The sequence below is a fragment of the Prinia subflava genome, chromosome 1 (genome assembly GCF_021018805.1).
Source record: "Prinia subflava isolate CZ2003 ecotype Zambia chromosome 1, Cam_Psub_1.2, whole genome shotgun sequence".
In the NCBI taxonomy this organism is placed as follows: Eukaryota; Metazoa; Chordata; class Aves; order Passeriformes; family Cisticolidae; genus Prinia; species Prinia subflava.
Genome location: NC_086247.1, coordinates 105,860,036 through 105,885,532, shown reverse-complemented (window position 1 = coordinate 105,885,532; position 25,497 = coordinate 105,860,036). Strand labels below are relative to the sequence as shown.

General features: G+C 40.3%; 1 protein-coding gene across 1 annotated transcript in view; it reads left to right on the top strand.

Annotated features, from left to right (window-relative positions):
* The window catches only part of TRANK1 (tetratricopeptide repeat and ankyrin repeat containing 1), a 51,486-nt gene that overhangs the window by 7,386 nt on the left and 18,603 nt on the right, over nucleotides 1–25,497 (top strand). The window contains exons 2-15 of the mRNA XM_063406415.1: nucleotides 2,298–2,432; nucleotides 3,549–3,672; nucleotides 4,914–5,067; nucleotides 6,079–6,197; nucleotides 9,550–9,633; nucleotides 12,733–12,871; nucleotides 13,699–13,830; nucleotides 15,522–15,689; nucleotides 17,481–17,636; nucleotides 18,011–18,262; nucleotides 19,123–19,299; nucleotides 20,701–23,577; nucleotides 24,184–24,383; nucleotides 24,858–24,995. Of these exons, the coding sequence (XP_063262485.1) occupies nucleotides 2,299–2,432; nucleotides 3,549–3,672; nucleotides 4,914–5,067; nucleotides 6,079–6,197; nucleotides 9,550–9,633; nucleotides 12,733–12,871; nucleotides 13,699–13,830; nucleotides 15,522–15,689; nucleotides 17,481–17,636; nucleotides 18,011–18,262; nucleotides 19,123–19,299; nucleotides 20,701–23,577; nucleotides 24,184–24,383; nucleotides 24,858–24,995 (4,854 nt within the window). The 5' untranslated portion in view covers nucleotide 2,298. The remainder of the gene's footprint in view (nucleotides 1–2,297; nucleotides 2,433–3,548; nucleotides 3,673–4,913; nucleotides 5,068–6,078; nucleotides 6,198–9,549; nucleotides 9,634–12,732; nucleotides 12,872–13,698; nucleotides 13,831–15,521; nucleotides 15,690–17,480; nucleotides 17,637–18,010; nucleotides 18,263–19,122; nucleotides 19,300–20,700; nucleotides 23,578–24,183; nucleotides 24,384–24,857; nucleotides 24,996–25,497) is intronic.

Below are 25,497 nucleotides of genomic sequence, written 5' to 3'. Positions count from 1 at the left end.
TTTTTTTTCCCTTTTTTTCACCTTAATAATGCTCATGTAAAAGCAGTGCAAAAGTATGCAGTGTAAAAGCAGTCCTGAATATGTTATGAGTACACTTGATTTGCTGTCTGGAGAAGTAGTATTTTTCAAGTATATACTGTATTCACATTGCTCAATAAAGTAATGATTTAATTTGCCTGGGATAAATGTAAAAATCAGCCCTCTAGCATGACTGGTTGTCATATTTCCATATTTACAAGTAGATGGGACCTCTTTTTCTTGAGTTTAGTTTTTATCCAGGATTTCGTCTGTTCTTGGTGCTTCCCTGGAATTAGCAAGCTGATGACTGGATTACCGACATCATCACAGAGTGTTTATTTGTTTAATTAAGACATAACGTCTGACAGGTCATTTCCCAGTCAGTCTGAAGCAGTGTGGACCTGAGCTTTATGATTTCACCTGATCTTTTTGATGCCTCCTTTGAGTTGTGAGCTGCTGCTCTCCCATCTGCTTAGTGCATTTGTGAGCCTGACAAGTGCTTTTTGTGCTTGGATAAATGTGAAGGCACAGTGCCATCCGTAGGTGCCTCATCATACCTCTGTGCTCACAAGACAGCACTGATTATTGATGCTTCAGCCTTATCATGAGGAATACTACAGAGAAAATTCATCAAGAATGTTTCTTGCTTTGCCTGTAAATTCATATACTTAAAAATATCTAGTTTGCTCTGCTGTCAAGAGATCTTGGAGATATTTTAGTCCTGCTCTCAGCTGGGATAATTTTCCACTCATTGCTGGTATGGTGCTGTGTGTTTGATTTAGTATGAGGATAATGTTGATAACATACTGATGTTTTAGTAGTTGCTGACCCGTGTTTGCCCTTAGTCAAGGACTTACCAGCTTCTGATGCTGCCCTGTCAGCTGCAGGGGGGCACAGGAAACTGGGAGGAGACAGCTGACCTGAAGTGGCCAAATGGATATTCTGTACCATAGAATGTTACGTATATAAAATTAGGAGGGAAAACTGGCCAGGGGCTGCTCCTCAGGAACTGGCTGGATATTGGCCAGCAGGCAGTGAGCAATTGCACTGTGCATTAATTGTTTTTTATATTCTAAGTTTATTAGTAGTATCAGTACTAGTATTTTCCCCTTTTTCTGTCCTGTTAAACTGTCTTTATGTCAATGCGCAAATTTTATTTTTTTCCCTAATTCTCTCCCCCATCCGCTTGGGGAGTGGGAGAGTGAGATGAGGTCTGTGTGGTGTTTAGCTGCCTGCCAGACTAAATCTTGACATTGTATTAGCAAGTTGCGAGGGTTGCAGATTTTATGTGTTTTATTACGGGCCTGTTAATACCTGGATAATAAGTAAATCTATGCATTCCTATTTGGTGAATTAATCTTACTTAATTGCACTGAGATTTGTGAGATTCATACAGGTTTTTACAGGTAATGGAAACAGCTTTTAATCATAAAATCAATCTATGAAGAATGATTCTGCACAGCACTTCAGCACTGGATACTTGTGTGTTTCTTGTGTGCTGTTTCTCATACATGTAGCTGGTTTTCCTCTTGCATTTGTTTCTTTCATCTGGCTGCTTGACCATGTGATTAGTTTTGTTTGATGACCCTGATTTTAGTATTTTAGTGATGTAACAGTTTTTCAGTAAGTTACAGTTGATGCTAGTTTTAACTTTTGTTTTCTTTGGCCACTTCCTGTATTCATTTCAATAACTGCAGTCTGATTCAAGGTCGTCAAGCACTATAACCATACTATGTTACAATATTTACTTGCAATAAGTTATTTTCTAAGCTGTTCTGCATACATTAGATTGTTGAGTATCTAGACAGAGGACCTGGACAAAAATTTTATGAAAAATGTGCAAGTAAATGAGTTTTATGTTTAATTAATTGAAATGTATAGCTTCATGTATTTCTTAAGCATATAAATGCTGTTTGTTTTCTCAGATATTTCCTCCTGCATTGAGTGTGTGCTCACACATGGAAATCATTTGGAATCTTAATTTAAGATACAGTTTAAGACCTGAGGATAAAAACTGAAATAAAAAATGCATACCAGTGGTAAGATCTGGTTAGTTGAAGTTTATTAAAAAGTAGATGAAAACTTGAGGAGGCATCAACAGCAGAGATGAGGCTGTCACCAGAACTCTTAATTTACTAGTCCAACTGCAGGAAACAAAGAAGATGTGCTCTTTTGTCTTCCTTTTCAAATATGCAAAAACTAAGATGAAAATTGAAGTCAATTTTAGGGAAAGAAGTGTCTCATAAGTCACTGCTTTTGTTGGATTTTTTTTTCCTTAGCATGGATCCCATGTCATATGCACAGTTGAAGAGGCAAGCTGGAAACCAGGATTTTAAAAATGGAAATTACTCTTTGGCCATAAAAAACTATGATGAAGCTCTACAAACTCTTGGTTATTTAATGCAATGGGTCCCGTAAGTATTCTTGAATTATGAGATGTAAACCATAAGACAAGCTTGAAATATGTAAATATGTTTAGTTGCACAGTTAATTCAAAACTCTGTTTTTTTGACCTAACACTTGATTTTCTTGTATCTTTTTTCACACTCTTTAGTGTACCAGTTCTATAGTTATTCTGTTCCTTACATATATGTGAGAGATTAATTAGTGACTTAAATATGAATATTTTTACATAAACATCAATTATAAATTAGTGCAATTAAAGCTCAAATTTATTTTCCATGAACTGCACTAGTTTCTGTTAAATTACTTCTGTTTCTTAGCTGACATGTTGTGGATTAATCCTGCTGTGATTTTGCCACGTCCTGGCCTGTTGTTACATGAATCATCTGATTATCTGTAAAATGATTCATGCAGGTTACTTTGTTCATGTTATTTGGTCCTTCTCAGTATTCTGAGACTTGTTAAAAATAATTTTTCATCAGAAGATTCCTTTGGGTATTTCATTCCAGATGTTAAGTGCTTTTCACCAGTTAACATAAGTTGGTAATGTTATTAATGATTAAATGATTGAGTATTACGTTAACTATTAAATATTCATTACTACTGTATATTAACACTGCTGTTAACCTAATTTAACACTGGCCACTCATTTATTTTAAATGTATATTTTTCAGTTGACTTCACCAAGTGGTGATACACTAAAATGCACTGAGGTTGTTTTTGGGGGACCAAAATGTGTTTAGTATTCTTTCCATCCCACAGCTTCCATTGTTTGTTTCTGTTTTCCCCTGTTCCTGGCTGCTGGCTTTCACTGAGCCATATACAGGTGTATCGAGGTGGTCTGAACTCTTCCTAAATCCTCATACTTTGTTATTCCAGTGGCTTGGCTTTCTGCTTCAGAAGAGACCAGGTTATCACTGTGGGTATCACTAAGGTATCATTAGGATCTCTCTAAGACATTTTGTAGCCGATATTCAGATGATCTTTGTTATCTAGAACTACATTTTTTACCTCTAATTTTGTCAGGTGTGTGATAGGTGTGGTTTTTTCATTTATTCATATTGCTAACTATAAAGTATGATCCTTTTTCAGGTGAATAAACAGTAATGCTAAAACCATATCTTTAGGTGTTCCCGGGACATAGCTGTGTTGTTGTGCAACAAATCAACCGCCTTGTACTGCCTGGGCAAATGGAAGGATTCAGTGGTTTTAGCCCACCAAAGCTTACAGTGGGATACGAACTATGTTAAGGTATTCAGATGCTTAAGCTGGCAGTTTTTGCTTCCCTTGCTTGCCCCTTGCCTTGCTTGCCCCTTGCCTTGCTTGCCCCTTGCCTTGCTTGCCCCTTGCCTTGCTTGCCCCTTGCCTTGCTTGCCCCTTGCCTTGCTTGCCCCTTGCCTTGCTTGCCCCTTGCCTTGCTTGCCCCTTGCCTTGCTTGCCCCTTGCCTTGCCTCTTTTTATTGTGTTTTTGTTTTGTTGCGCAATGAGTAAATATGGCATAAAATTTCAGAATCAGTGTTTGGTTCTATACGTAAGCATCAGATTCACGGTTGTAATAGTATTTTTAATGAAATAACACAGCTCTGTTTTGCACCAGGAGATTCTGGTTCTCTCTGGGTCCTGATGAGAGAGGTACCAATGCTTTCAAGAAATGTGACTCTCAATATTCCAAACAAGGGTTACATGTTAATAAGTATTCAGTTCCTGGGAGAGGTACTTGGTGATCAAGGTCATATTGTATTTTCAGTGGACAGAACAATATGCTACACTTGGCTTGTGATTAAGTACACATTGATTAAGCACACCTTGACTCCAATAGCCATCTGTTAGGAATAAGTAGGAGTATTTATGATTTGGAGTCATACTCTTGGATTGGCTTTTATGTGCAGTAAAGAGTCTTCTGCTCTAACCACTGAAGACTCTCGGAGCCTTTAGTAGAACTTTTTTTATTTAGATGCAATTTAAAATTGCATCCAAATGCCCATTTAACTTGTGCTGTGTTGCAACATGCCAGTTAACTGATTTGAACTAATTAACTCCACTGTGACTCGGAGCTGGTACAATCTAATTCGGGGGAATATAAACACATTCAGGTGCTGTTGGCCAAAGAATATATGGATTGTGGGAAATACTGCAAAATATAGAGACATAAATGTATATTTTTGACACAAAAAAACCTGTCTTGTCCAGAGGAGGTTAACATACAGCTGCTGAAAGTGTATCTTTCATCCTATAGTTATTTTCCAAGCTTTGAATTTCAGGATTTCACTTTCAGTATCTGTGATAATATCAGTAACATATTGGGAATTTCAAGGGATTGGAATACAATAGTTTATTTCACTTTTTTTTTGGATCTGTGTATAAGAAGTTGTAGAAATAGTACTACATGTAATTTTTAGAACATAATGAGAGAATTTTAAAAAATACTTTTTTTTTTGATAGTAAATATCTCTGAATATTTTTCCAACACCTTTTTTTCTCTTTTTTTTCAGGCTTATTATAGAGCTGGCTACTCATTCATCATGTTATCAAAGTCTAATGAGGCAGTTTCTACCTTCCACAAAGGTCTCGAGGTTCTCCTGAATTCTTCTGCAGATCAAACTCAGATTGCTGAGTTTGTAGCAGGAATCTTCATAAGTGTCAATGGTAAGGTCAAATTAAGACCTGAATTTTTTTAGGAGCCTTTCAGTAACGATGACGGCACTTAGTAGCACGTCCTTTTGTGAGGTCATTCCTTTGATCCTTTAGTGCATCAGGCCTGTTTGAGGATTGTGAATATATTGAGGATGTGGTGATCTTGGTCCAGTTTGTGTACAGCAGATGCCATCAATCTCAAAACACTGCAGGGGAGTGAGTCGTCTCACGGGAACATGTCAATTATGGCACAGGTAGAAAAGGTCAAAATTTAGAGTCAGGAAGACAAGGTTGGAGATGTGGAGCTCCAGATCCCAGAGGCTTTAAGTGGGTTTTACCCAAAAAACCCTGCTTTTCTTTTAGCCAAGTAGATTTGAAAATAATTAGAAGATATGCAGTTTAAACTTTTTTACAGTGCAGTGCATTTCAGTGTGGAGGACTTTCCTCAGCTAGTAATGGACAGCAATGAAAAGATGAAGTGTGGCCTTCCTGTGGCATTGGGTTTTTTCAGCAATGTGGTAGGGATTTTTTCAGCAATGTTCATCATCTGTCTCCCTGCCGTCTCCTGAGTCTCTCCTCCTCTGCTTGCTTTTTAGTCTGTTTAATATGTTTTGTCTGATGGGGCTACAGGCATGCCAGGAGGTTTCAGGTTGTGCCTCTGCTGCCTTTTCTTGAGCCTGTAGCCCCATGTTAATGTCCTTGATTAGTTGTTGCAGAGTCAGTAGCAGGTTGACCCGTAAGTGGAGGAATTCCCAAGAGATTCACAATGCCCTTGGGGCTTTGAGGTGTTCCTTGAGAGCAGGGATTAATTTTTTTCCCCCTTGTCTAATGAAGTCTGGCCACTGATAAGTCAGGGTGCTGAATCGGTTGGGTGACCAGTGTTTCTTAAGCCCCCACTGGGCATCCCTTGGGTATTAACCAGTGCTACAATTGTCACTGTGCAATGAAGTAATTTAGTTGGGCACTCCAACCTCTGGAGTGCTGTGTATACCAAATAGTTTTCTCTCTTGCTCGTTCTTGCAGACGAACGAATCTTGCCACCATCTTTCCACTCTGCATATGATTATATTTTCCGTGCACATTTCGATGCAGTGATTTGGCAGGCAGTGATAGAAAGGCTGGCCCAGAAAGGGAAGTGGCGGGTAAGTATGTCACCGTGTCACCGTGTCACCTCCCACTGCATGTTGGGCACTCATGTCTTACCACCTAAGCATAAGCTCATGTTACCTTTAAAAGCCAAAACTGTGAATATATATTGCTGTGATTTTTAAGACTTGGAAAAACACTTTTAGTGGTAAATAATTTCTGAAACTCATTTCTGGAAGGGATATGATGGACTTGAAATCCTTCTTCTCTCTTGTTGCTTTCTGTTGTATCTCTTATAGCACCACCTAGAGTCACTGTTCAATAATATTCAAATTAGAGGGGAAAAAATACAAATTTGTTTGTGGTCCCTTTTACTTTTCCTTCTGCATGACAGGCTGGATTTTTGAAACTGTCTGTGAAAGACCCACAATAAAGGAGCATCTCAGTGGAAGTACACGGTTGTTGAGCAAAAACAGATAATTTAGAAAAAAATCAGAAGTTGGATCATCTGAAATTATTTAAATCCTCTCTCAAGTAACTGTGGAAAAAAATGATCATTGTCACAGTTACACCTGCATGGGGTGTTGGTGGTGAGCTGCTGGCAGTAGGGGCAGCAGGGCACCTGTGAGGACCTGCATCACTTCCAGCTGGCTCTGACGGCCCTGTTCCAGGGCATGGCTCAGCCAAGGGGGTGGTGCCTCAGAGAAACTGTGTTTTAAAAAGGGCCAAACCCTGCCTGGGAGAGTGAGGGGGAAAGAGTGAGAGAAATAGCCCTGTGAGCCCCAGGGGTGGAGAAGGAGGAGGTGCTCCAGGCTCAGAGCAAGGGGCTCCTTTGCAGCCTGTCACAGGCAGAATGGAAGCTTCAGTTGAGGTTTATCAGGGAAGTCCTCCTGTTGAGTCAAAAGGTTCAAAAAGGACCCATTTGCTTTCCAAACTTCTCAGAGAGGTGCCTATATGTGGCTGGATGGGATCCTCCTCCTGGATTTCGTGAGTGGTTTACTTTTGAAGGATAATAGATGTGTAATTGAGCCTTTATATGAGTTTGTCCCACAGGATTAAGGATGGCAAACCAAATATATCTATATGAATAAAATAAATAACTTATTTAATTTTATGATAATGATCCAACTAAAATGCTTTAATCAGAATTATTTACTACATGGTACAGATAGCTATAAAAGTTAACAAATATTATATAGTAATATGTAAATTATATAATAGTGTACCATTTATTGAAGCAATATTGAAGCATTGGTATTAAAGATAGCAAAATAGTTATTAAGTAGAGATTGATGTTACTCACCCATGCCAGTGGCCATGAGCAAACCTCTTCTGCTCAGCCTCCATGAGCAACCTTGAGAGGAATCTCCACTCAAGGGAGGAATCTCTGCACACATACAGGAAGGAGTATGTTAGAAGACACTGCTTCTAAAAGGTGTGACTGTGCTTTTATAGTATAAAGTGGCTGTCAGTCGTATGTTTCTAGGTTGGCCTAGCAGCTTTAGATAAGTTATCAGTGGTATCACCTGTTGGTTCCTTTATCCAAAAGGAGCTCTGCTGCGTTGTCACTGGTACCAGTTTCTGTCAGGAAACATTGTTTTTCACATCCTCGGAACATGTAACTTTGGGGTTGATGAGTCAGGCTGGTCTCAGCATTCTTCAAGACCATAGGCTGTGTGACCCTCGTTTCTCTATCCATCATGATAACTTTTACAAATAAGGTGAAGTTCAAGCTGTTTTACCACCACTTAGGGCAGAGTATTCTACTACACTCTGCTTACACAGAGTAGCTTGTGGGGACAGCATGAAGGAACAGGCTTCTGACAGTAACCGCAACCTGTGGAGGACCCACACTGGAGCTATGGGCTCCCTGGAGCCCCACATTCCCCATCCAAGCCCCTGCTCTGGGCAGGGACATCTTTCACTAGATCAGATTGCTTAAAAGCCGCCCAAACCTGACTTACCAAACTTTTAAGGATGAGGCATTTAGAGTTTTGCTGGGTAGCCTGTTCCAGTGCCTCACCACCTGTATCATAAAAAATTTTTCCTTATGTCCAATGAGAACAGGTTACTCTCAGGTTAAAACTGTTTCTTCTTGTCCTGTCACAAAGGCCTTGTTAAAAAGTCCTTTTTCTAAGCTCCCTTTTTATATTGACCTTATTGCAGTAAGTTTTCTCTGAAACCTTCTCCAGGCTGAATAACCCCAACTTTCTCAGCCTTTCATCACAGGAGAGTTGCTCCATCCTGCTAATGATTTTTGTGGCCCTCCTCTGGACTCATTTCAACAGGTCCATGTCTTTTCTGTACTGGAGACTTCAGAGCTAGATGGAACATTCCAGGCTGGTCTCAACAGAAACCTGCTGACCATGATATGTTTCCTGCAGCTCAGGATACTGTTTGTTTTCTGGGCTGCAAGTGCACATTGCTGGCTTGTATCCTGTTTTTCATCCACCGTTATCCCACAGGTCCTTCTTCCTCAGTCTGTATTGATACTGGGGATTGTCCTGACCCAGGTGAAGGACCTTGCACTTGGCTTTGTTGAGCTCCTGGGGCTCCCATGGTCCTGCTCCTCAAGCCCATCAGAGTCCCTCTGGATGTCATCCCTTGCCTTGAGTATTATCACATCACTCAGCTTGGTGCCATTTGCAAACTTCCTGACCGACTGAGGGCACCCTACAATCCCCCTGGCAGTGTCATTGATGTGTGTGTACTGGTCCCAGTACAGGCACTTGAGGGTCACCACTCCTTACTGGTTTCCACTTGGACACTAAGCCATTGACTAGAGCTCTGTGGATGCCACCATTCTGCCAATTCCTCATTCATCGAACAGTCCATTCATTAAACTGATAGCTCTTCAGTTTAGAGCTAAGACTGTTGTGGGGCACTGTATCCAAAGGCCTTACAGAAGTCCAGGTAGATGGCATCCATAGTCCTTCCCTTGTCTTCTGGTGAAGCTGGGTGGGTTTCCAAAGAGAAAGGCCAAGTTTTTTAGAGAAACTGAGAAAATGGAAGAAGGCAGAAGAAGATACAGTATTCATTTCCTGTTTTCTGCTTGGGATGTTGTTGTTGCTGGGCAGTCTTGTCCCCAGTGTAAAGGTCCATTTGTAATGCAAAGGGTTACTTCCAAGAACTGGAAGTATTCCAAGTATTAGAGAATCTTTTAGGGCCTAACCTTTTAAACATGTTTTTTATTTCTGAGGAAACTTTCATCACTTGTAGCTTCCTGCACTCCATTGTATATCACATTAATTCAGTTGAAAATTAGAGACGGAGATTCAGCTGTGATATTACAAAAAGGTCTGAAATACTGTAAGCCTGTGCTGGCTTTCTGACAAGATCTGACAAGGCAGTGAAAAGGAAAGTTTTAAGTGTGCTTATGAGAGCAGTAATATCTGGGGTTTTTTTCAGTCTTGTCTGTTGTTGTTGTCTGAGAAGCAAGAGTTGCCCCATGATCTCAGAGTTACCCAGGTGTCTCTGAAGAATCTCTTTGAGGTAAGTTCATGTTTTCTATTTTTACCTTGTATTGATTTCTTCCTGATAACTTCAATGAGAGATTTTCCATCTTGAACCAAGAAGAATAAAATGAAATAAAATACATGGACGTTATATGATCATACTTTACCATCTATTTGTTTGAAAATCTAACTTCATGTTATGTTATATTTCTGAATGAAATTTATTGTTTTCCAGGGTGTGTTAGAATTATGAAGGTATAGTTGGAGGCTGTCTGTGAGCCAGGAGCTGATGAGAGTTCAGCAGCTGTGCAGCTCAGGAGCAGCCAGTTACTGGCATAGCAGTGACATACCAGCTTCCTAAAGGCATCTCACAGTGTTTGTGAGAAATTGAGAAATTCCACTGGGCTTTATCATAGAGTCCTAGAATGATTCAGGTTGGAAGGGATGTTAAAGATCATCCAGTTCCAACCCCCTGCCATGGGCAGGGACACCTACCACCAGAGCAAGTTGCTCAGAGCTCCGTCCAGCCTGGCTTCGAGCACTGCCAGGGATGGGGCACACGCAGCTTCTCTGGGCAACATGTTCCAGTGCCTTACCACCCTCACAGCAAAGGATTTCTATATTTCTTACAGTTTATTTCCTGACAACAACTTTAGAAGATGTAGGCTACATGGTACCTCTGCTTTGCATTAACTGGCTGGCAAGTTCAGCTTTATTTGCCTGTGAATGTGGGACTCACAAGCTGAGGGCAAGATGAATCTGTTTATTGCAGAGTTAAGACAGTACTTACACACTTAGTGTGGGAATCTCGGTTCAGTCCTTCGCACGCAATCCAGTTGCAGGCCTGTAATAAATCTGTGGGCCTGACAGTTTGTTAGTTTCCTCAAGATTTTCAGGCTTCCAAGAAAAAAGACACCTTTCCTGTTCTCAGATGGCGTATACTTTCTCTTGTGCTTCCCAGCAATTTTCTTCAGTGTCAAGCTTTGCTGTTTCTCAAAAGGTTTAAGTCATATTGGTGGAATATACTAGAATTTGCCATTTGGCTGTTACAGTCCTTGTGGTACTTTGGTCATAACAATTTCAGACTGGTGTTGTTTCCATAGTTGTATTTTGGTTAGGTGCCTGACAGAGTGAGCAAGAGTAATTCTGAGGGTAATGCAAGGGAAATAATTTCACATCTCCTCACACGCTTGTTTTTAGAGATAGCAGAAGAAATAGTGAATGGATATATGAAAGCAAGTCTGGGTAGGGTATCTTTAGGCAGGTGTGCTGTACCACTGCTGGCACAGTAACTCCACCAAGCATGGCAACACAGCAGAAGACACATGCGGAGTGTCTTAGCAAAGTATCTTCCAGCAAAGCAAATTGCCTCATTGAGACAGGAAAAATGGGTGGGCTTTACAAAATAGTATGCCCTTTTTTTGTTGAATTGGCCCAACCAATCTTACTTGTTCTAGTGGGATTGTTGTATGCATGGAAGGCTGACAGAATCAAGATGAAAAATCCCTAAGTAGTGATTCTCCTTTGCAAGAATTAGAAAATGTGACTTTTTGACAACTCAAACTTCCCCTGCTGCTGCTACATTCTCCCAGTAATCTGTTGTATTTTGATTTGATAACTGTACTCAAAGAGTAATTCTTGCCAGTCAAAATTTGGCACGAGGTATTAGAATAAAAGATTTATTTGTAAATGTTGGAAGCATGTGTGAAGAGTGCTATTTAAAAAGATGACTGACACAAGTGGAGAAGTTTTGTCTGAACACTGTTTCTGACCACCTCCTCATGTCCTGATCCTTCTGGCATATTGTCTCAATTTCCATCTGAGCTTCCGCTGCACACCTCCAGAGTATCCTATATCGCTATATCCCTTGGAGACTGTGGTTCATGTTCATTAAGTCCTTGCCAGAACATACCTTTTAAGTTTAGCCGGCTTCTGTTCAGGCTGTGTGCTTTCTCACAATCCCAGAATCATTGAGGTTGGAAGAGATCTTCACGATCAACCCAGTACCACCATAATCACCCCTAAACCCCAAGTGCCCTGTCCAGATGCCTCTTGAACACTTCCAGAGGTGGTGACTCCACCACCTCCTTGGGCAACTTATTCTGGTGCCTAACCACTCTTTCAGTCAATTTTTTTTTCCTAGTATCTGATCCTCTGCTGACACAACTTAAAGCCATTTCCTCTCCTCCTTTTGCTGTGGAGGTGCTGAAAGAGACCAACCCCCAACTGGCTACAGCCTCCTTTCAGGAAACTTTAAAGAGCAGTGAGGTCTCTCCTCAGTTTCCTTTTCTCCAGGCTAAACAATCCCAGTTCCTTCAGCCTCTCCTCCATCAGACTTGTGCTCCGGAACCTTTCACTGGTTCCATTGCCTTTTTCTGGATATCATCCAGCACCACAGTGTTTTTCCTGTAGTGAGTGGCCCAGAACTGGACACAGAACTTGTGGTGTGGCCTCACCAGGGCCAAGTACAGAGGGACGATTGCCACCCTGGTGCTGCAGGCCACACTGTTCCTGACATGAGCTTCTTGGGAGTGAGTCCACCAGAGGAGGCCACCAAGATCATTAGAGGAATGGAGCACCTCTGCTATGAGGAAAGGCTGAGAGAATTGCAATTGTTCAGATTGGAAAAGAGAACTTTGAGGTGACCTAATTGCGTCCTTCCAGTAGCTGGAGGGAGCCCACAAGAAAGATGGTGAGAGACTTCTTACAAGGGCACATGGTGACAGGACGGGGGAATGGATTCAGATTAAAAGACAGTAGGTTTAGATTAGCTATCAGGAAGAAATTCCTTACTCAGAGGGTGCTGAAGCACTGGAACGGGCTACCCAGAGAAGTTGTGGATACCCCATCCCTGGAAGCGTTTGAGGTTGAATGGAGTTCTGAGCAGCCTGGTTTAGTGAAAAGTGTTCCTACCTGTGTCAGGGGGTTGAAACTATTTATTTAATTTATATTTAAGGTCCCTTCCAACCCAAGCCATTCTGTGAAAGTCTATGAAATAAATAGTTCCATTTTACAGTGGCTATGGCTTGGTTGTTGTTCTACTGATTCCTGTCACGATAATACAGGAAATACTGAAAAACAAATGCTTTTTGTGTATGTAAAAATAATGTGTTGTGATTGTTCTCCTTGCTGCCAGACTTCTGAGCTGTATGGTCGCGGTGAGAAGCTGCAGGAAGTGGCAGAGTTAGTGAAGTGGCTGATTTCCATTGGGGCGAAGGCCGAGTCCATCGGGCTGTATCCGCTGCACGCTGTTATCAGACTGTGTATCAAAGCAAGTGAGTGACATCTGCAGCTGAAATAAAACAGTGCTGGCTTTCATCAGAGAACTAACACCTAGACCTTTTCTAAATCAAAAAAAAGTCACGATATCTCAGGTCAGATCACCTAGGTATGACCTTGCACACTCTTTTAGAGCACTCTTTTAGAAATGTTGGAAACACTCTTTGATCAGCCATGCCTGATAGTGGTGGAAACCTAATATAATTGTTCTTTTCTGTGTTTTGAAGCAGAAGTGTGATTGGTATGGTGTTGCTCTGGTTTTTCTGAGTTTTTTTAAAGCCTTCTACTTGTTCATAAGATGGAGTCAGTTCTTTAGTTTCTGTACAACATTAAGGGTCAGTTTTTCACTTTCTCACACTTTGGAACATAAACAACCTTTCTTGTTTTTGTTCACTGTCCTTTGTTTACATATTTCTAGTCTGAAAATAATGTTAGCTGACAGCTGGTCTGGCCAGTGGGGTGAAGGGGTAGTAACCCCAGAAGCCAATCATAACCAGACCCACAAACGTATAAAAATGAAAGAAATAAACAGGCTGGCCCTCTTTTTGGGGAGCAGCTTTTCACTGCAGACCTCCTGCCTCCACGTTGTTGTCTTGCATGCCACATTCACAGTATGGTGGTCTTTTGGGTCTTTTGTGTCTTTTGTAACCTGAATATATCAGCTTTAAAAAAGGTACAGTGTTTGTTTCTGCCATCTCAGTGTGGAGCAAGGTTCTTTGTGTGTAACAGAGTCATGAGTCAATGTTAGATTTGCACCTTACCACTCCAAAGGGGAAAAAACCCGATGATCTGTTTCTGTAAGTGTGCTTTTTTATCGTTTCAGCAAAGAACAATCTCTTCAGGTGGTTGGTGACTTGGAGGCCAGAGCTGAAGGATAGGATCAACCAGAAAGACAGAGATGGACAGACCCTGCTGCACATTGTGGCCTCTTCCAGTGAATATTCACAGAAGCGCAGTAAATACTTTTTTTTTAGTGCATGTATTGTTTTATTTTCATATGGAAAAATCTGTAATGGACAAAAGTTTCAGACCCTGGTGTTAATTATTTCGTGGTAAGGAAGAAAATGAGAAAGTATCTGAATGTAGACTTGTAGCGGCAACTGATATTTAAACATTCCAAGAATTCCTTTCTAACTTGTGACCATTTTCTTTGCTCTTTGGTTTGTCTGGTTAGGATTTTCTCACAAGTGTGCTTCAGTTTTTTAGAATCATAGAAGTTACCTTTCAAATTTTCATGTGTTCTTAAAATCACATTAGACCACCTGGAGGCCTGAAACAAAAAGTTTTAAATCTAACAGCAAAAAGCTGTGAGGTGAACGTTCCTAATAATAATTTTGAGTCAAAATTGGGAACATATTGGGAATTCATTTGCCGTAGACATGTTCAAGGAAACAAGAATTTTCAGTCATTTATATACACTATAGCATCCAACATTTTTTTTATAGACACACCCAAAAGCCCACCCAGTTGATTGCATTATGGTATAGGTGTTTTGTTCCTCATAATTACCAGCAGAACGTCTCATTTATCTTTTTTTTTAAATGGGTAACCCAAGTTTTATCCAGCTAAACAGTGCTTTATTACATTTTCTGTCCTGGTTAGACAGTTACTATTGATTAAGTTTTCTGAGGTGTATAAGCCTATAAAGTGGCTCCTGTACTGCACCTGCAATGTATTAATCAAGTCTTCTGGGTGTACAGGCCTTTGATTCTCCCTCTCTTTCTTGTTCTATGGCATTTAATTCATTTCTAGTTACATGACAGCGTTAAACAATCCTTTATTGGATTTTGTTCTTCAGCTATTAAGTTCTCTAAGGGATATGGGATCATTGAGTTCATTGAGCTCCTTTCTGCAGGTCAGTGAGGTAATTTCTCAGAGTCTTCTACTGATTCTCAGCCAGTACGGACCTAAACTAAAACTAGGCAAAGTAACAGTCGAACATTCTTTAGCTAAGTAAACATAGTTACAAAATTTTTAAAGGACCACAGAATTCCTGGCCAACTAAGAAGTAACTCGCTGTCAGGCCTCCCTGTTCTTTTAAAGAGGTGAAAATTTAAGGCCTAGATGGCAGTATGCCTTGTCAGAGGAGGAAAACTAAATGCTTTCCTTCACAGTTTCTGTGGGATTTCATTTTACATTACCCTGGCATTTTTCCTTGTATTTCTTACTCTGACCACGAGGGGGCAACAGGAAGCAAACATCAATGCCAAGGCAACACCAGACATTTGGATGCTTAAAGTTTATTTGGTAATATTCATATGGTATTTATTACCTGGAGAGCACATATTTTTAATATGTATTTGTCTATTAACGTGTATGTCTATATATATTATATATATAACATTAGAAAATGTGTATCTTTATATGTATCAAAGTTTATTTGCTTATAGCTACATATTATAAATATTATAAAGCATAAAATCACAGAATCATTAAGTTTGGAAAAGGCGTGAGATTTTCAAGTTCAACCTTTGACTGATTTCCACCTTGTCAGCTTAATGACACTGGAAGGATTTAGATTTTTTTAAAGTTAAGATAATGCTAGAAATTGTGCCAGGTAATTAAAAATAAGAAGGAAAACAGAGCAACACTCCTGAACAATGTGAATTATTCTTCCTCTAATTTTTTTTTCATTTATTGCTTTAGGACAAACAGAAGATGTTATCATGCTCCTGAGTTTTGGGGTTGATCCCACTGTTCCAGATGCACGGTCAAGATGTGTCATAGATATCTTGAAAAAGAACAAAAACTTTGATGCTGTAAAAGAAATCAGCAAGCACATTGAGAAACACACTTCATCTGGGAAACAGACAGGTACTACATGCAGTGTGTGCTTTTCATGTTTAAAACTTATAACCTTTAGATACAAAATAATTTTATTTCAAATGAGTAATTGTGTGTCTGTTTTATGTAACTCTCCCTGTGAGTTTTCACCCTGATCTCCTGCTAGTCAGTAGTGAACATTTTGTCCTTGCTTGAAAGGAGCTGCTGTCCAAGTGATGTTCAGATCAAGCTTGGCATAAAGCAAAGTTTTTCATCTGCATCTCAGTTTTCGTGTATGTATTGCTTATAAGTGTATTAGAAAACACTGGGTTTCATTGTGCTTGCATCTTACGGCTCCTGGCAAAGAAATTCCCACAGGTTTGTTTTCTTTACGACAGAGATCTCTGGTCTGGAGAAGGTTTTAGGACAGTGGTTCTCCACAGGAGGTCAACACAATACCTCTCTGGTAATAATAGCTTTGGTTGGCATTTCAGGTTGCACTGTCTTTTGTGGCCAGGGTTTTTGTTTGTTTGTTTGTTTTTAAGGGTTTTTTTTGGCAATGTACAGCCCACAAGTTTTCTAAGCTTAGTAGAAATGAGAGGCTGGAGAATAAGCCTCAGCTTTACAGGTAAAAATCTAAGGTTAGTCCTTCTTACTAAAAAGATGACCAACCTTGTCTCTTTCTTTGTCTTAAGAGGTAAAGCTACTGTTTTGTTTGGTCTTTCATACACCTGAATTCCTTAAAGCATTTAGGAAATCCAAGCCAAGTTTTTTTGCTGTTTGTTTGAGGGCATTTATTGGGACATTGTTTAAAATCTGCTATTTGCCATTACATAAATAGCTCTTAAACTTGGAGATAACATTTTGGTGTGGTGTACATATTTGACTTTGGTATTTAATTTTAAGAGGACAAATTCTTTTATGGCTGTATTTTTTAAATGGCACTGGGGAATCAGACAAGCTCATTAAAAGTGTACAATGCAAACATTACTGGGTTTAGTCATCTACTTCAAAAATTCTGAACAGTGATATAATTGCAGTATATTACTGCCTGCATACAGAAGCTATTACAGTTTTCAGCCGAGTGAATTATGGTAAATAGAGTTGTGGTTTTACCTCAGCTGCCAACTAAATACCAAGCAGCAGCTTACTCACTTCCCCCTCCCTCCCATGGTGGTTTGAGATAAGAGGAGTTTAAAAACTGAGATAAAGTAAATTACTACCATTCCTATTATTATTATTATTGTTATTATTATTATTGTTATGAAAAGGAGAAAGAGAGAGGAATAAAACCCAAGAAACACAAGTGATGCACAGTACAATTGCTCACACCACGCTAACTGGTGCCCAACCCATCCCCAAGCAGCAATGGTCCCTTCATGGCCAGTGCCCCATAGTTTATATAATGAACATGACATTCTGTGGTATGGAATATCCCTTTGGCCAGTTCAGGCCCCTCAGCTTCTTGTGCACTGCTCACTGGCAGAGCATGGGACATGCTTGTCTCAGGGTAAGCACTGCTCAGCAACAACCAAAACATCCCTGTGCTTTCAACAGTATCCTCATCCTACATCCAGATCATGGCACCGTGCCATTTACCAAGAAGAAAAATAACTCTGCCCCAGGCAAAACCACAACAAGAGTGTATTTGATGAAAGTATCAAATTTCCTTTGGGGTCAGAAATCCATCACAGGACTGGCATTGGCCGTAAGAGTTTCAGTCATCTGTTTTTAATCTGCCACTACACATTTCTTAGAGCTCTGGGATGTAATGCATTACAGTCTTGCCCTGAAAACATGCTGGCAAGGAAGTGGATTTTCAATTTTTGTAATGTTTTGCAGGAGAGAATGAAAGTGCCACAGCTGATACAGATTCTCTCCAGGATGTTCTGGAACAGTTTGTCCAGTTCTACAGGTGTGAAAATGGAGCACATAATAAAAATGTATTGAAGGAAGATGCAGTTAAGCGATTTTTGAAATGGCTGTCCTCTGTGAAAGGTGCAGTGAGTTCCCATTTCTCCCTTTCACAAAACTTAATTGCTGTGAAGAATGTGTTTGGTGCTAGCATAAACTTAATGCCCTTTTACCCTTCCTTCTCTTACCTCTTTCTGTAACTTTCATGACTGGAATAAAAACGCTTTTAATTATATTTAATGTTGTGTTTTGCACTTAGAACCAATGGAATATGCACAGAAATTCATGATGCATCAAAATGTTCAAACTTACTTGGCTGACAGCATAAGGATGGAAAGATATATTTTGCTGTTCCTTACTTTCAATTTAACAAGTTAATTATTCTGAAATTACTTTACAATGAGGTGGATTTCATTATATGGCTTTGAGTAAGTTATGTTTTCTTGACTGTCTTGCAGAAATCCCTGAAGAAATGTCATGCAACATCTCCAATGTCTGTGCTAACAGCTTCATAAAACAGTTACTGGGGAAGCAAATGTGGCATAAAGTTTTGCTGCTCCTAACAGGGAAAGCCAATGGGGAAAATCCATCGGGCAAAGGACTCTTCAAAACCTGCAGTCTTTCAGATGTTGACATTGGCAACATTATCCAGCACTGTGAAAGACTGGATACACAAGCGCACCTCATCAGATGCTTGCTTGAACAAGGAGGTGAAAAGCTGCAATATTAATGTGCTATAACAGATGCAGTGTGTTATTTGATGTGTTGGGAGCAAGGTAGTCTCAGAAATACCAACAATGGGGAGGGGTTTGTGGCTCTGTCTAAGTGCAGCAGCTTGTTGGAATGCAGTGCATTGGCTGCATCTGCTGTGTGGCGCATGGCGAAGCTGGTAAGGCTACATGGGTGGAAGGTGTTTATCAAATGAAATTTGTCTGCTAGGGTTACTAAAAGGGCAAGGACTGTCGTTGCTCCTGCACCTGTAGTTTTCTTGTGGGCCTTAGTTTCTCTGTCTTCAGCCACAATATTGTCCTGGTAGAAAGTGTAAGCCACAGTCCTTGAGTTCAGTGTGCTGTTATGCTACGAGTAACTGACTACTTCATTGATTTCAAAGGCATGACCAGATGTCTTCCTTTTTTTAGCTAGTGCAGACATCATCATGCTTCTTGTTTTGCATGAGCTTATTCCTAGGATCCCTCTGGCATATTTCATTTAATTGTACAGCTTGATGTTAGCTGTGTTACAGACACACGGTCCTGTTGAAGCCTTTTGAATGCCAGAGGAGTAAGGAGGCATTTTGTTTTAGTCAGTGACTGACTTGGAGAAGATATGTTCTGGAAGATACGTGTCTTCCTATCACAACAGAAGGACTTGCTCAGCTTAATGGGAGACAAGGGGAAATGATGAAAAATGTTCTTAGTCAAAAAGTGTTTTAACAGACACATGTAAAAAGCTAGCAAAAATCACCCCTGTCACCTTCCTGGAAATCAGCATCTTACTGCATCTGTTCAGAGCTTTCTGTAGGTTGGTATATTAGCTTTAAACCCTAATATTTTCCTGTCCTTCACACTAGCTCTGCCTGATGGTGTTGGAACCAGCTCTGAAATACCACTGAAAGTATGCCTCAGAAAGAATTATTTTGAACTGGCATATTTGCTGCTGACCAAAGGTGCAGACCCTCGAAACCTCTCTGTTACACAAGGAGATACTCCTTTGCATGCTGCAGTTTTCATCTATTTAAATAATAAAGGTGAGGCTTTTGCTGTTGAAAACACCCCCATTCCTTGCCTGCCCGTGCTGCTGCTGCAGGGACAGGGGGTCAGGATGTCTGACTGTCTCACTCAGCCCCCAAAGTCTGCAGGCCAGAGGATACACACCAGTCTGATAAGCTGACTGGTGTGCTGCCTTGTGGCTGTGCTGGCTGGGACTGCGAGCAGAGGTGATGGCAGCTCAGGTGACAAGGGGGAATCATGAAAGCTCCTCTCTGAAACCCTGTAAAATGAGTGCTAGGTTGGGACTAAGGTAAACTGGATGTTTGTGGGAGGTAACAAAGGTAAAGTTAGAGCAATGGCAGCAGACTTTGAAGGAAATCCTGCAGTGGCATCTGAAATCTGTTTATCAGTTTTCCTTCAGTCATAAATCAATAAAGTTTTGTTCAGGGGAGAAGTGAGTGAAAGAACTGTAGAGCTTATATAAAAAGTTAGGATAAACTGTGAAATTAAGCCCCAAATCAGATTTGAATTTAAGTTAAGAAAAAATGTATTTTTGAGTTGAAAGACTAAAATTATAAAATATTGAATGTATTAATTTTTAAAGCACAACATTTCATTGAATGGCTTTAGAGAGATTAAAAGCATAGGTAATGCCAGTTGTCATTTTTAAATCAAAAGATTAAGAAGTCCCATGACAATATGTTCTCTGAAGTATTTTTCACTGTGTAAAGTTTTTAATGTGCAATTTCTTTACCGTGATTTTGGCGTGTCACTATTTTACGCCTAGAAAAGAAATGTTTCACATATATTGTCTCATTTAAATCACATCTATTATTTGGATGAAATCCAGAAAGCTGTAGAGTATATATATATATTTTTCCCCCCAGGGAAGTAACTAATCTGATTTTGTAGGAAGTTGCTCCAGGGACCTCAAATATCAGGAAATAATTGGGATTTCCTGCAGGTTATTTTAGTAAAGCAAAGTTATCTGCAGCAGATTACTTCTGAGTGCCTTCTTAAAGTGAACCAAATGACCCCAGAGCACTACCTTGAGCTGCTGCTTGTCTGGATGACAAGTCACCAGTGTCCCTTGGGTAGCAGTCAGGGCTGATGTTGGAAAATGAACAAATCTGTCTGTACCCCAAGGTTAAAAAAAGGAATGAAATTGACTGATGCTAGGGGAATAATTGCAGCACTAGGAATTTCTAAAGCTTTGCTGCCTTTGTATTGTTTTCCCTGAAACTTGGGTAAGCTCAGTTTTTTGAACTGTTTCACGCAAGTATGTTTTATAAACATGAAATGTAGATTTTGTTTCTCTTTTTAAAAGCAACCGATTTTAATTTACTGGCAGCAGAAAAAAAAAGTATTGAAACTGTTGGCATACAGTGCAGACTTGTAAAGCAAGTTAGTTTATTTTTTGTTTGCTCTCCTGCTTTCAGATGTGGCTGGTTTAAACATTCTGAACTATCTACTTGACCTCTTTGCTTCAAGACCATCTGACTTTCCATATCTCAATCCAAACATACAAGATGATGATGGAAACACAGTGATGCATGTTGTTTTCCAAAGAGGATTTTCAAAGCAGACTAAGAGAATAACGGAGTTATTGGCAAAATTTGACATTAACTTTAGCATAAAAAACAAATCAGGAAAAGATGTGATGCACAGAATTAAAAAGAGAGATCCACTGCTAGAAGCCTGGAATAACGCTGCACAGGAGAAGAAGAGGCATCGCCAAGATAGAGCAGGGCAGTTGGTTAAAATACCTAAACCCATTCCAGTCTCTGAGATTTCACAGTCAAAGAGCATGGGATGTTCTTCATCTGGGTTCTCATTAAAGGCACCATCTGGCAACGCAGTGCATAATGACTTAAAAACCCCATGTTCCATAAAAACAAAAAAAGGTCAGTTGGCAAAGCAGGAAACAGAAGGAATAAACAGCCCCTTAACACTGCAGGAAAGTCTAGTGCAGGCAATCACAGCCTTAATTCAGCAATTGAAAGTGAGCGACAGTCTGAAAAAAGATCATCCTCTGGTGCAAAAGCCATCTTCAGCCCAGACTAAATCGGAAGATGAAAGGAGTTCCTTGCAACCTTGTGGAAGCATAGGTCATCCTGAAAGAAAAGGAGATGATTGGGAGAAAAAGAAGGGATCACGGGAATTTAGTATGGCCCTGCCTAATGGAGAGAAGGAAGAACTAGAGGAAGAAAAGGGGAAGAGTCTGGATATTGAGGCGCATGTGCAGGAGTTTGATAACATGACTTGGGAAATAGAGTGCACTCCTGAAATGCTAAAGACTTTGAGCAGTAAAGCTGTGCCTCATTATCTGAAAGTTAAAACCATAATGACAATTAAGCAGCTTGGCAACGGGGAATGGTCTAGGGGCCTCCAGAAGCCACTGAAACACTTGAAAGCTGATATCCAGCTGTATGAAGCCAAACTGGGCAAAGGTGCAAGAATGCTATGGGAACTTGCCATTGACTTTTCTCCTCGTTGCAGTGAGAGTCCAGAAAAGATCATGGAGACAGAACAGACAAAAAGTCGTCTAGAAAAATCAGGTAGAGTTTACACAGAAATAATTAGAATCTGGGCCATTGTTCTTGACCACTGCAAGCTGAACCGTGCCTTAGAAAATATATGCATTTCATATAACCGTGGCTTATCCTGCATTTTGAGGAAAAAGCTCAAGGGTATAATCAAAGGACATCAGAACCACAGTGGGACAGCACAGAAGCGTGTTCCACGTTGTTATGTTGAAGACGTGGAGGCAGAAAAATCAAAAGAGCTTATCATGCCTGAGTATTTCCCTCCAGCTAGTGCAGCAGAACTGGAATACAATATAATGAAATTTCACAGCTTCAGTACTAACATGGCACTGAACATTATAAATGATGTGCAGTCCTCTGTTGATTACCCTTTCCGAGTTGGGGAGTTGGAGTACGCAGTGATTGGTCTCAATCCAAAGCCTATGGAACCAATCATTTTAATTGGGCGAAGTGGGACAGGGAAGACAACTTGCTGCTTGTATAGGCTTTGGAAGAAATTCTATTCATACTGGGAAAAATCCACCTTGGCAGATGGACCTCTGTTGGAGAGGCAGACATGGCAGCAGAGACAGTGCAGTGAGGTTGAAAAAGCCAGTTCTGGGAAGGAGGAGAATGAACTAAAACATGAGAGCGATGATTCGAGTGAGGAGCAGGTGAGTGATGAGCAAAACCAGGAGGGCGAGGATGAAAGGGTTCCTGTGGGCACAGCTGGTGCAGAAGTGAATTCATGTGGTGACCATGGAGAAGACCAAACGTGTAGTGCAGAAGCACCAAACAAGCTGGAGCACCTGCACCAGATCTTCGTAACAAAAAATCCTGTCTTGTGCCGAGAAGTTCAGAAGAATTTCATTGAACTTAGCAAGTCGTCCAAGTTGACCAGTCACTTCAAGCCTCTGGACCCAAATATTCACAGGCTACAAGACATTAAAGATGAAAATTTTCCACTGTTTATCACCTCCAAGCAGTTGTTACTGTTACTAGATGCATCCATGCCCGACCCATTTTTTCCAAGAAATGAGGATGGAAGTCTTAAAAGAGTAATTGTTGGTTGGAGTCCTCAGGAAGACTTAGTTGTACCAAATTGGCAGGATGAGGATGAAGAAGGTAATCTTGAAGGAGAACATGGTGATGATGGAGGAGCTGCAGATGCGTGCTCTAAGGAAAGTGATCCTTGGACTTTTGTGACTTACAATGTGTTTGCAAATGAAATATGGCCAAAAATGATAAAAGGTAAAAGCGTGTACAATCCAGCACTGGTTTGGAAAGAAATAAAATCATTTCTGAAAGGCTCTTTTGAGGCACTGAGTTGCTTTGGGGGCAAGCTTACTGAGGAGCAGTACAAAAAGCTAGGCCGAAAAAGATCACCAAACTTCACAGAAGACAGGAGTGAGATCTATCACCTCTTCTGTCTTTATCAGCAGATACGGTCACAGAGAGGGTACTTTGATGAAGAAGATTTGCTGTATAATTTATCTCAAAGACTTTCAAGGCTCAGGGAGCTGCCGTGGTCCATCCATGAGTTTTATGGCGATGAGATACAGGATTTCACGCAAGCTGAGCTAGCTCTGTTAATGAAATGCATCAATGACCCTAATGCCATGTTTCTAACGGGTGACACTGCCCAGAGCATAATGAAAGGAGTTGCTTTTCGTTTTAGTGACCTGAGGTCACTGTTTCATTACGCAAGCAAGAGCTCTGTGAACAAGAAGCAGCGTGTTAGGAAACCAAAAAGGATATATCAGTTGTACCAGAACTACAGGTCCCATTCAGGTAGAGTAACAAATTTATTTATGATCTGAGCCTGTGCTCTTTAGATGTCACTAATAATTGAAGTTTTCTCCTGGCCAGTTCAAAGTCAGTCTCTATGTGGCCTGTTTTTTAAAAAGATCAGATAAACAGCTTTTTCTGGTATATCTATTCTGTTTTTTGACATCTCAAACGGAAAACCAAAAACAAATGTTTTTAAAATTGTCATTTTATGAACCCTCATTCTTACTGCATGCTTTGGCTGCGTTTGTGTGGGAGAAAATTTAAGAAATGACCATTCCCACTTCTGTTCCCTCTCCCCAAAGTGCTAGATTTTGCAGCATTGGTGTGCTGCTTCTGTTTTTTGTACTTGTTTCTCATTTGTGATCTTTATTTTGTGAGAATGCTGCCAAACCATTGTATCATGCATGTTTTCTGATCTTCAGAGGCCAAAGAATGACATCCACTCAAATTGGCAAAAACATAAATTGAAGCTTACAGCTTTAACGTTCTCTGATTAGTGTTTTTGTCATTACATTTCTTGATTCCAAACTTCTAACAGAATCTTTTAAAAGTGTGTTTGCAAGGACTTAAGGCTGAAGTTTAAAACCTGTATTCTGCTTTTTGCAGGTATTCTCCATTTAGCATCTGGAGTGGTTGATTTGCTCCAGCATTATTTTCCAGAATCTTTTGATCGCCTTCCTCAGGACCGTGGTCTCTTTGATGGGCCAAAACCTACAGTCTTGGAGTCCTGCAGTGTTAGTGACCTAGCGATTTTGCTGAGGGGCAACAAAAGGAAAACACAGCCCATAGAATTTGGAGCACATCAGGTTTGCTTTTCTTAGGCTTTTTGCAGATTCTACCAGCTCTGTTGCTAAATAATAGTCTTCTATGAACTACCCACAATTTTCTTTTTTAAGTCCTTGTCTCCCTGATAAATTAGGCATTTCAAACTTAGAAAGTTTTATTGTGTTGGTTTCTGTTTCTTTTTGATATGTCTGGTTCTTTCTGTTCTTTTTTTGGTGTGAGGTATTGTGTGAGGTATTGTCTGACCTGTTCCTTTCTAGCTCCAAATTTTCTTACACCAGATCTAAAACTGTCTGCACATACCACGCATTTGTCAGTCTTCTAGTGGCAGCTTTTGTGACCTTTTTTGTGGAGTGTGCTGAAATGTCTCTGTGAAATGCTGTCTAGTTTTTAGAAGGCGCTTGTATTATCATCATGTTTGTCTTTCTCTATGCAACTGTTATCTTTTTTTTCCTTCTTTGCTTTCTAATGTGGTTTTTAAATGTATTTTATGGCAGGTGGTATTAGTGGCAAATGAAACTGCAAAGGAAAAGATACCTGAGGAGCTTAGTTTGGCACTTGTACTGACAATATATGAAGCAAAGGGCTTGGAATTTGATGATGTCCTCCTTTACAACTTTTTTACAGATTCAGAGGTATTTAATTCTTATCCATTTTTGGGGTTTTTTTGTAAAGTCAATCTTACTTGTGGTCTAATTGGTGTTGCAGCTGGTATAAGGATTCCCTCTTTTCGCTGAAGATGAGTGATTTCATCACAGCAGAAAACAGAGAGGCGATAGGTTTATGGACTGAGAACTTGTTTCCTTAAGTGCTGCATTTTCCTTCAGTTTTGCTGTTAAAATTTAAGGAAGAGCCTTGGAGTACACACACACACATGCACACTCTTATGCTGCGCACCAAGACTACTCCCCTGACCCCAGCCAGCCAAATATTCCAAGTATTCCTTGCTGAACATGCCTGCAGACACTTCATGTACCCATGACTGAGTTACTCTGCGATTAATCATTCAGTGTGAACAGCCCCTGTTGCAGATATCCTCTGCCTCTACCCCTCAAAGCAGTGTCTCATGCAGTTTTCAGCAGATGAAAACCACAAGAAAACTGAGGGCAGGTTACTGGTGGTGCTTCACAGAGGTTA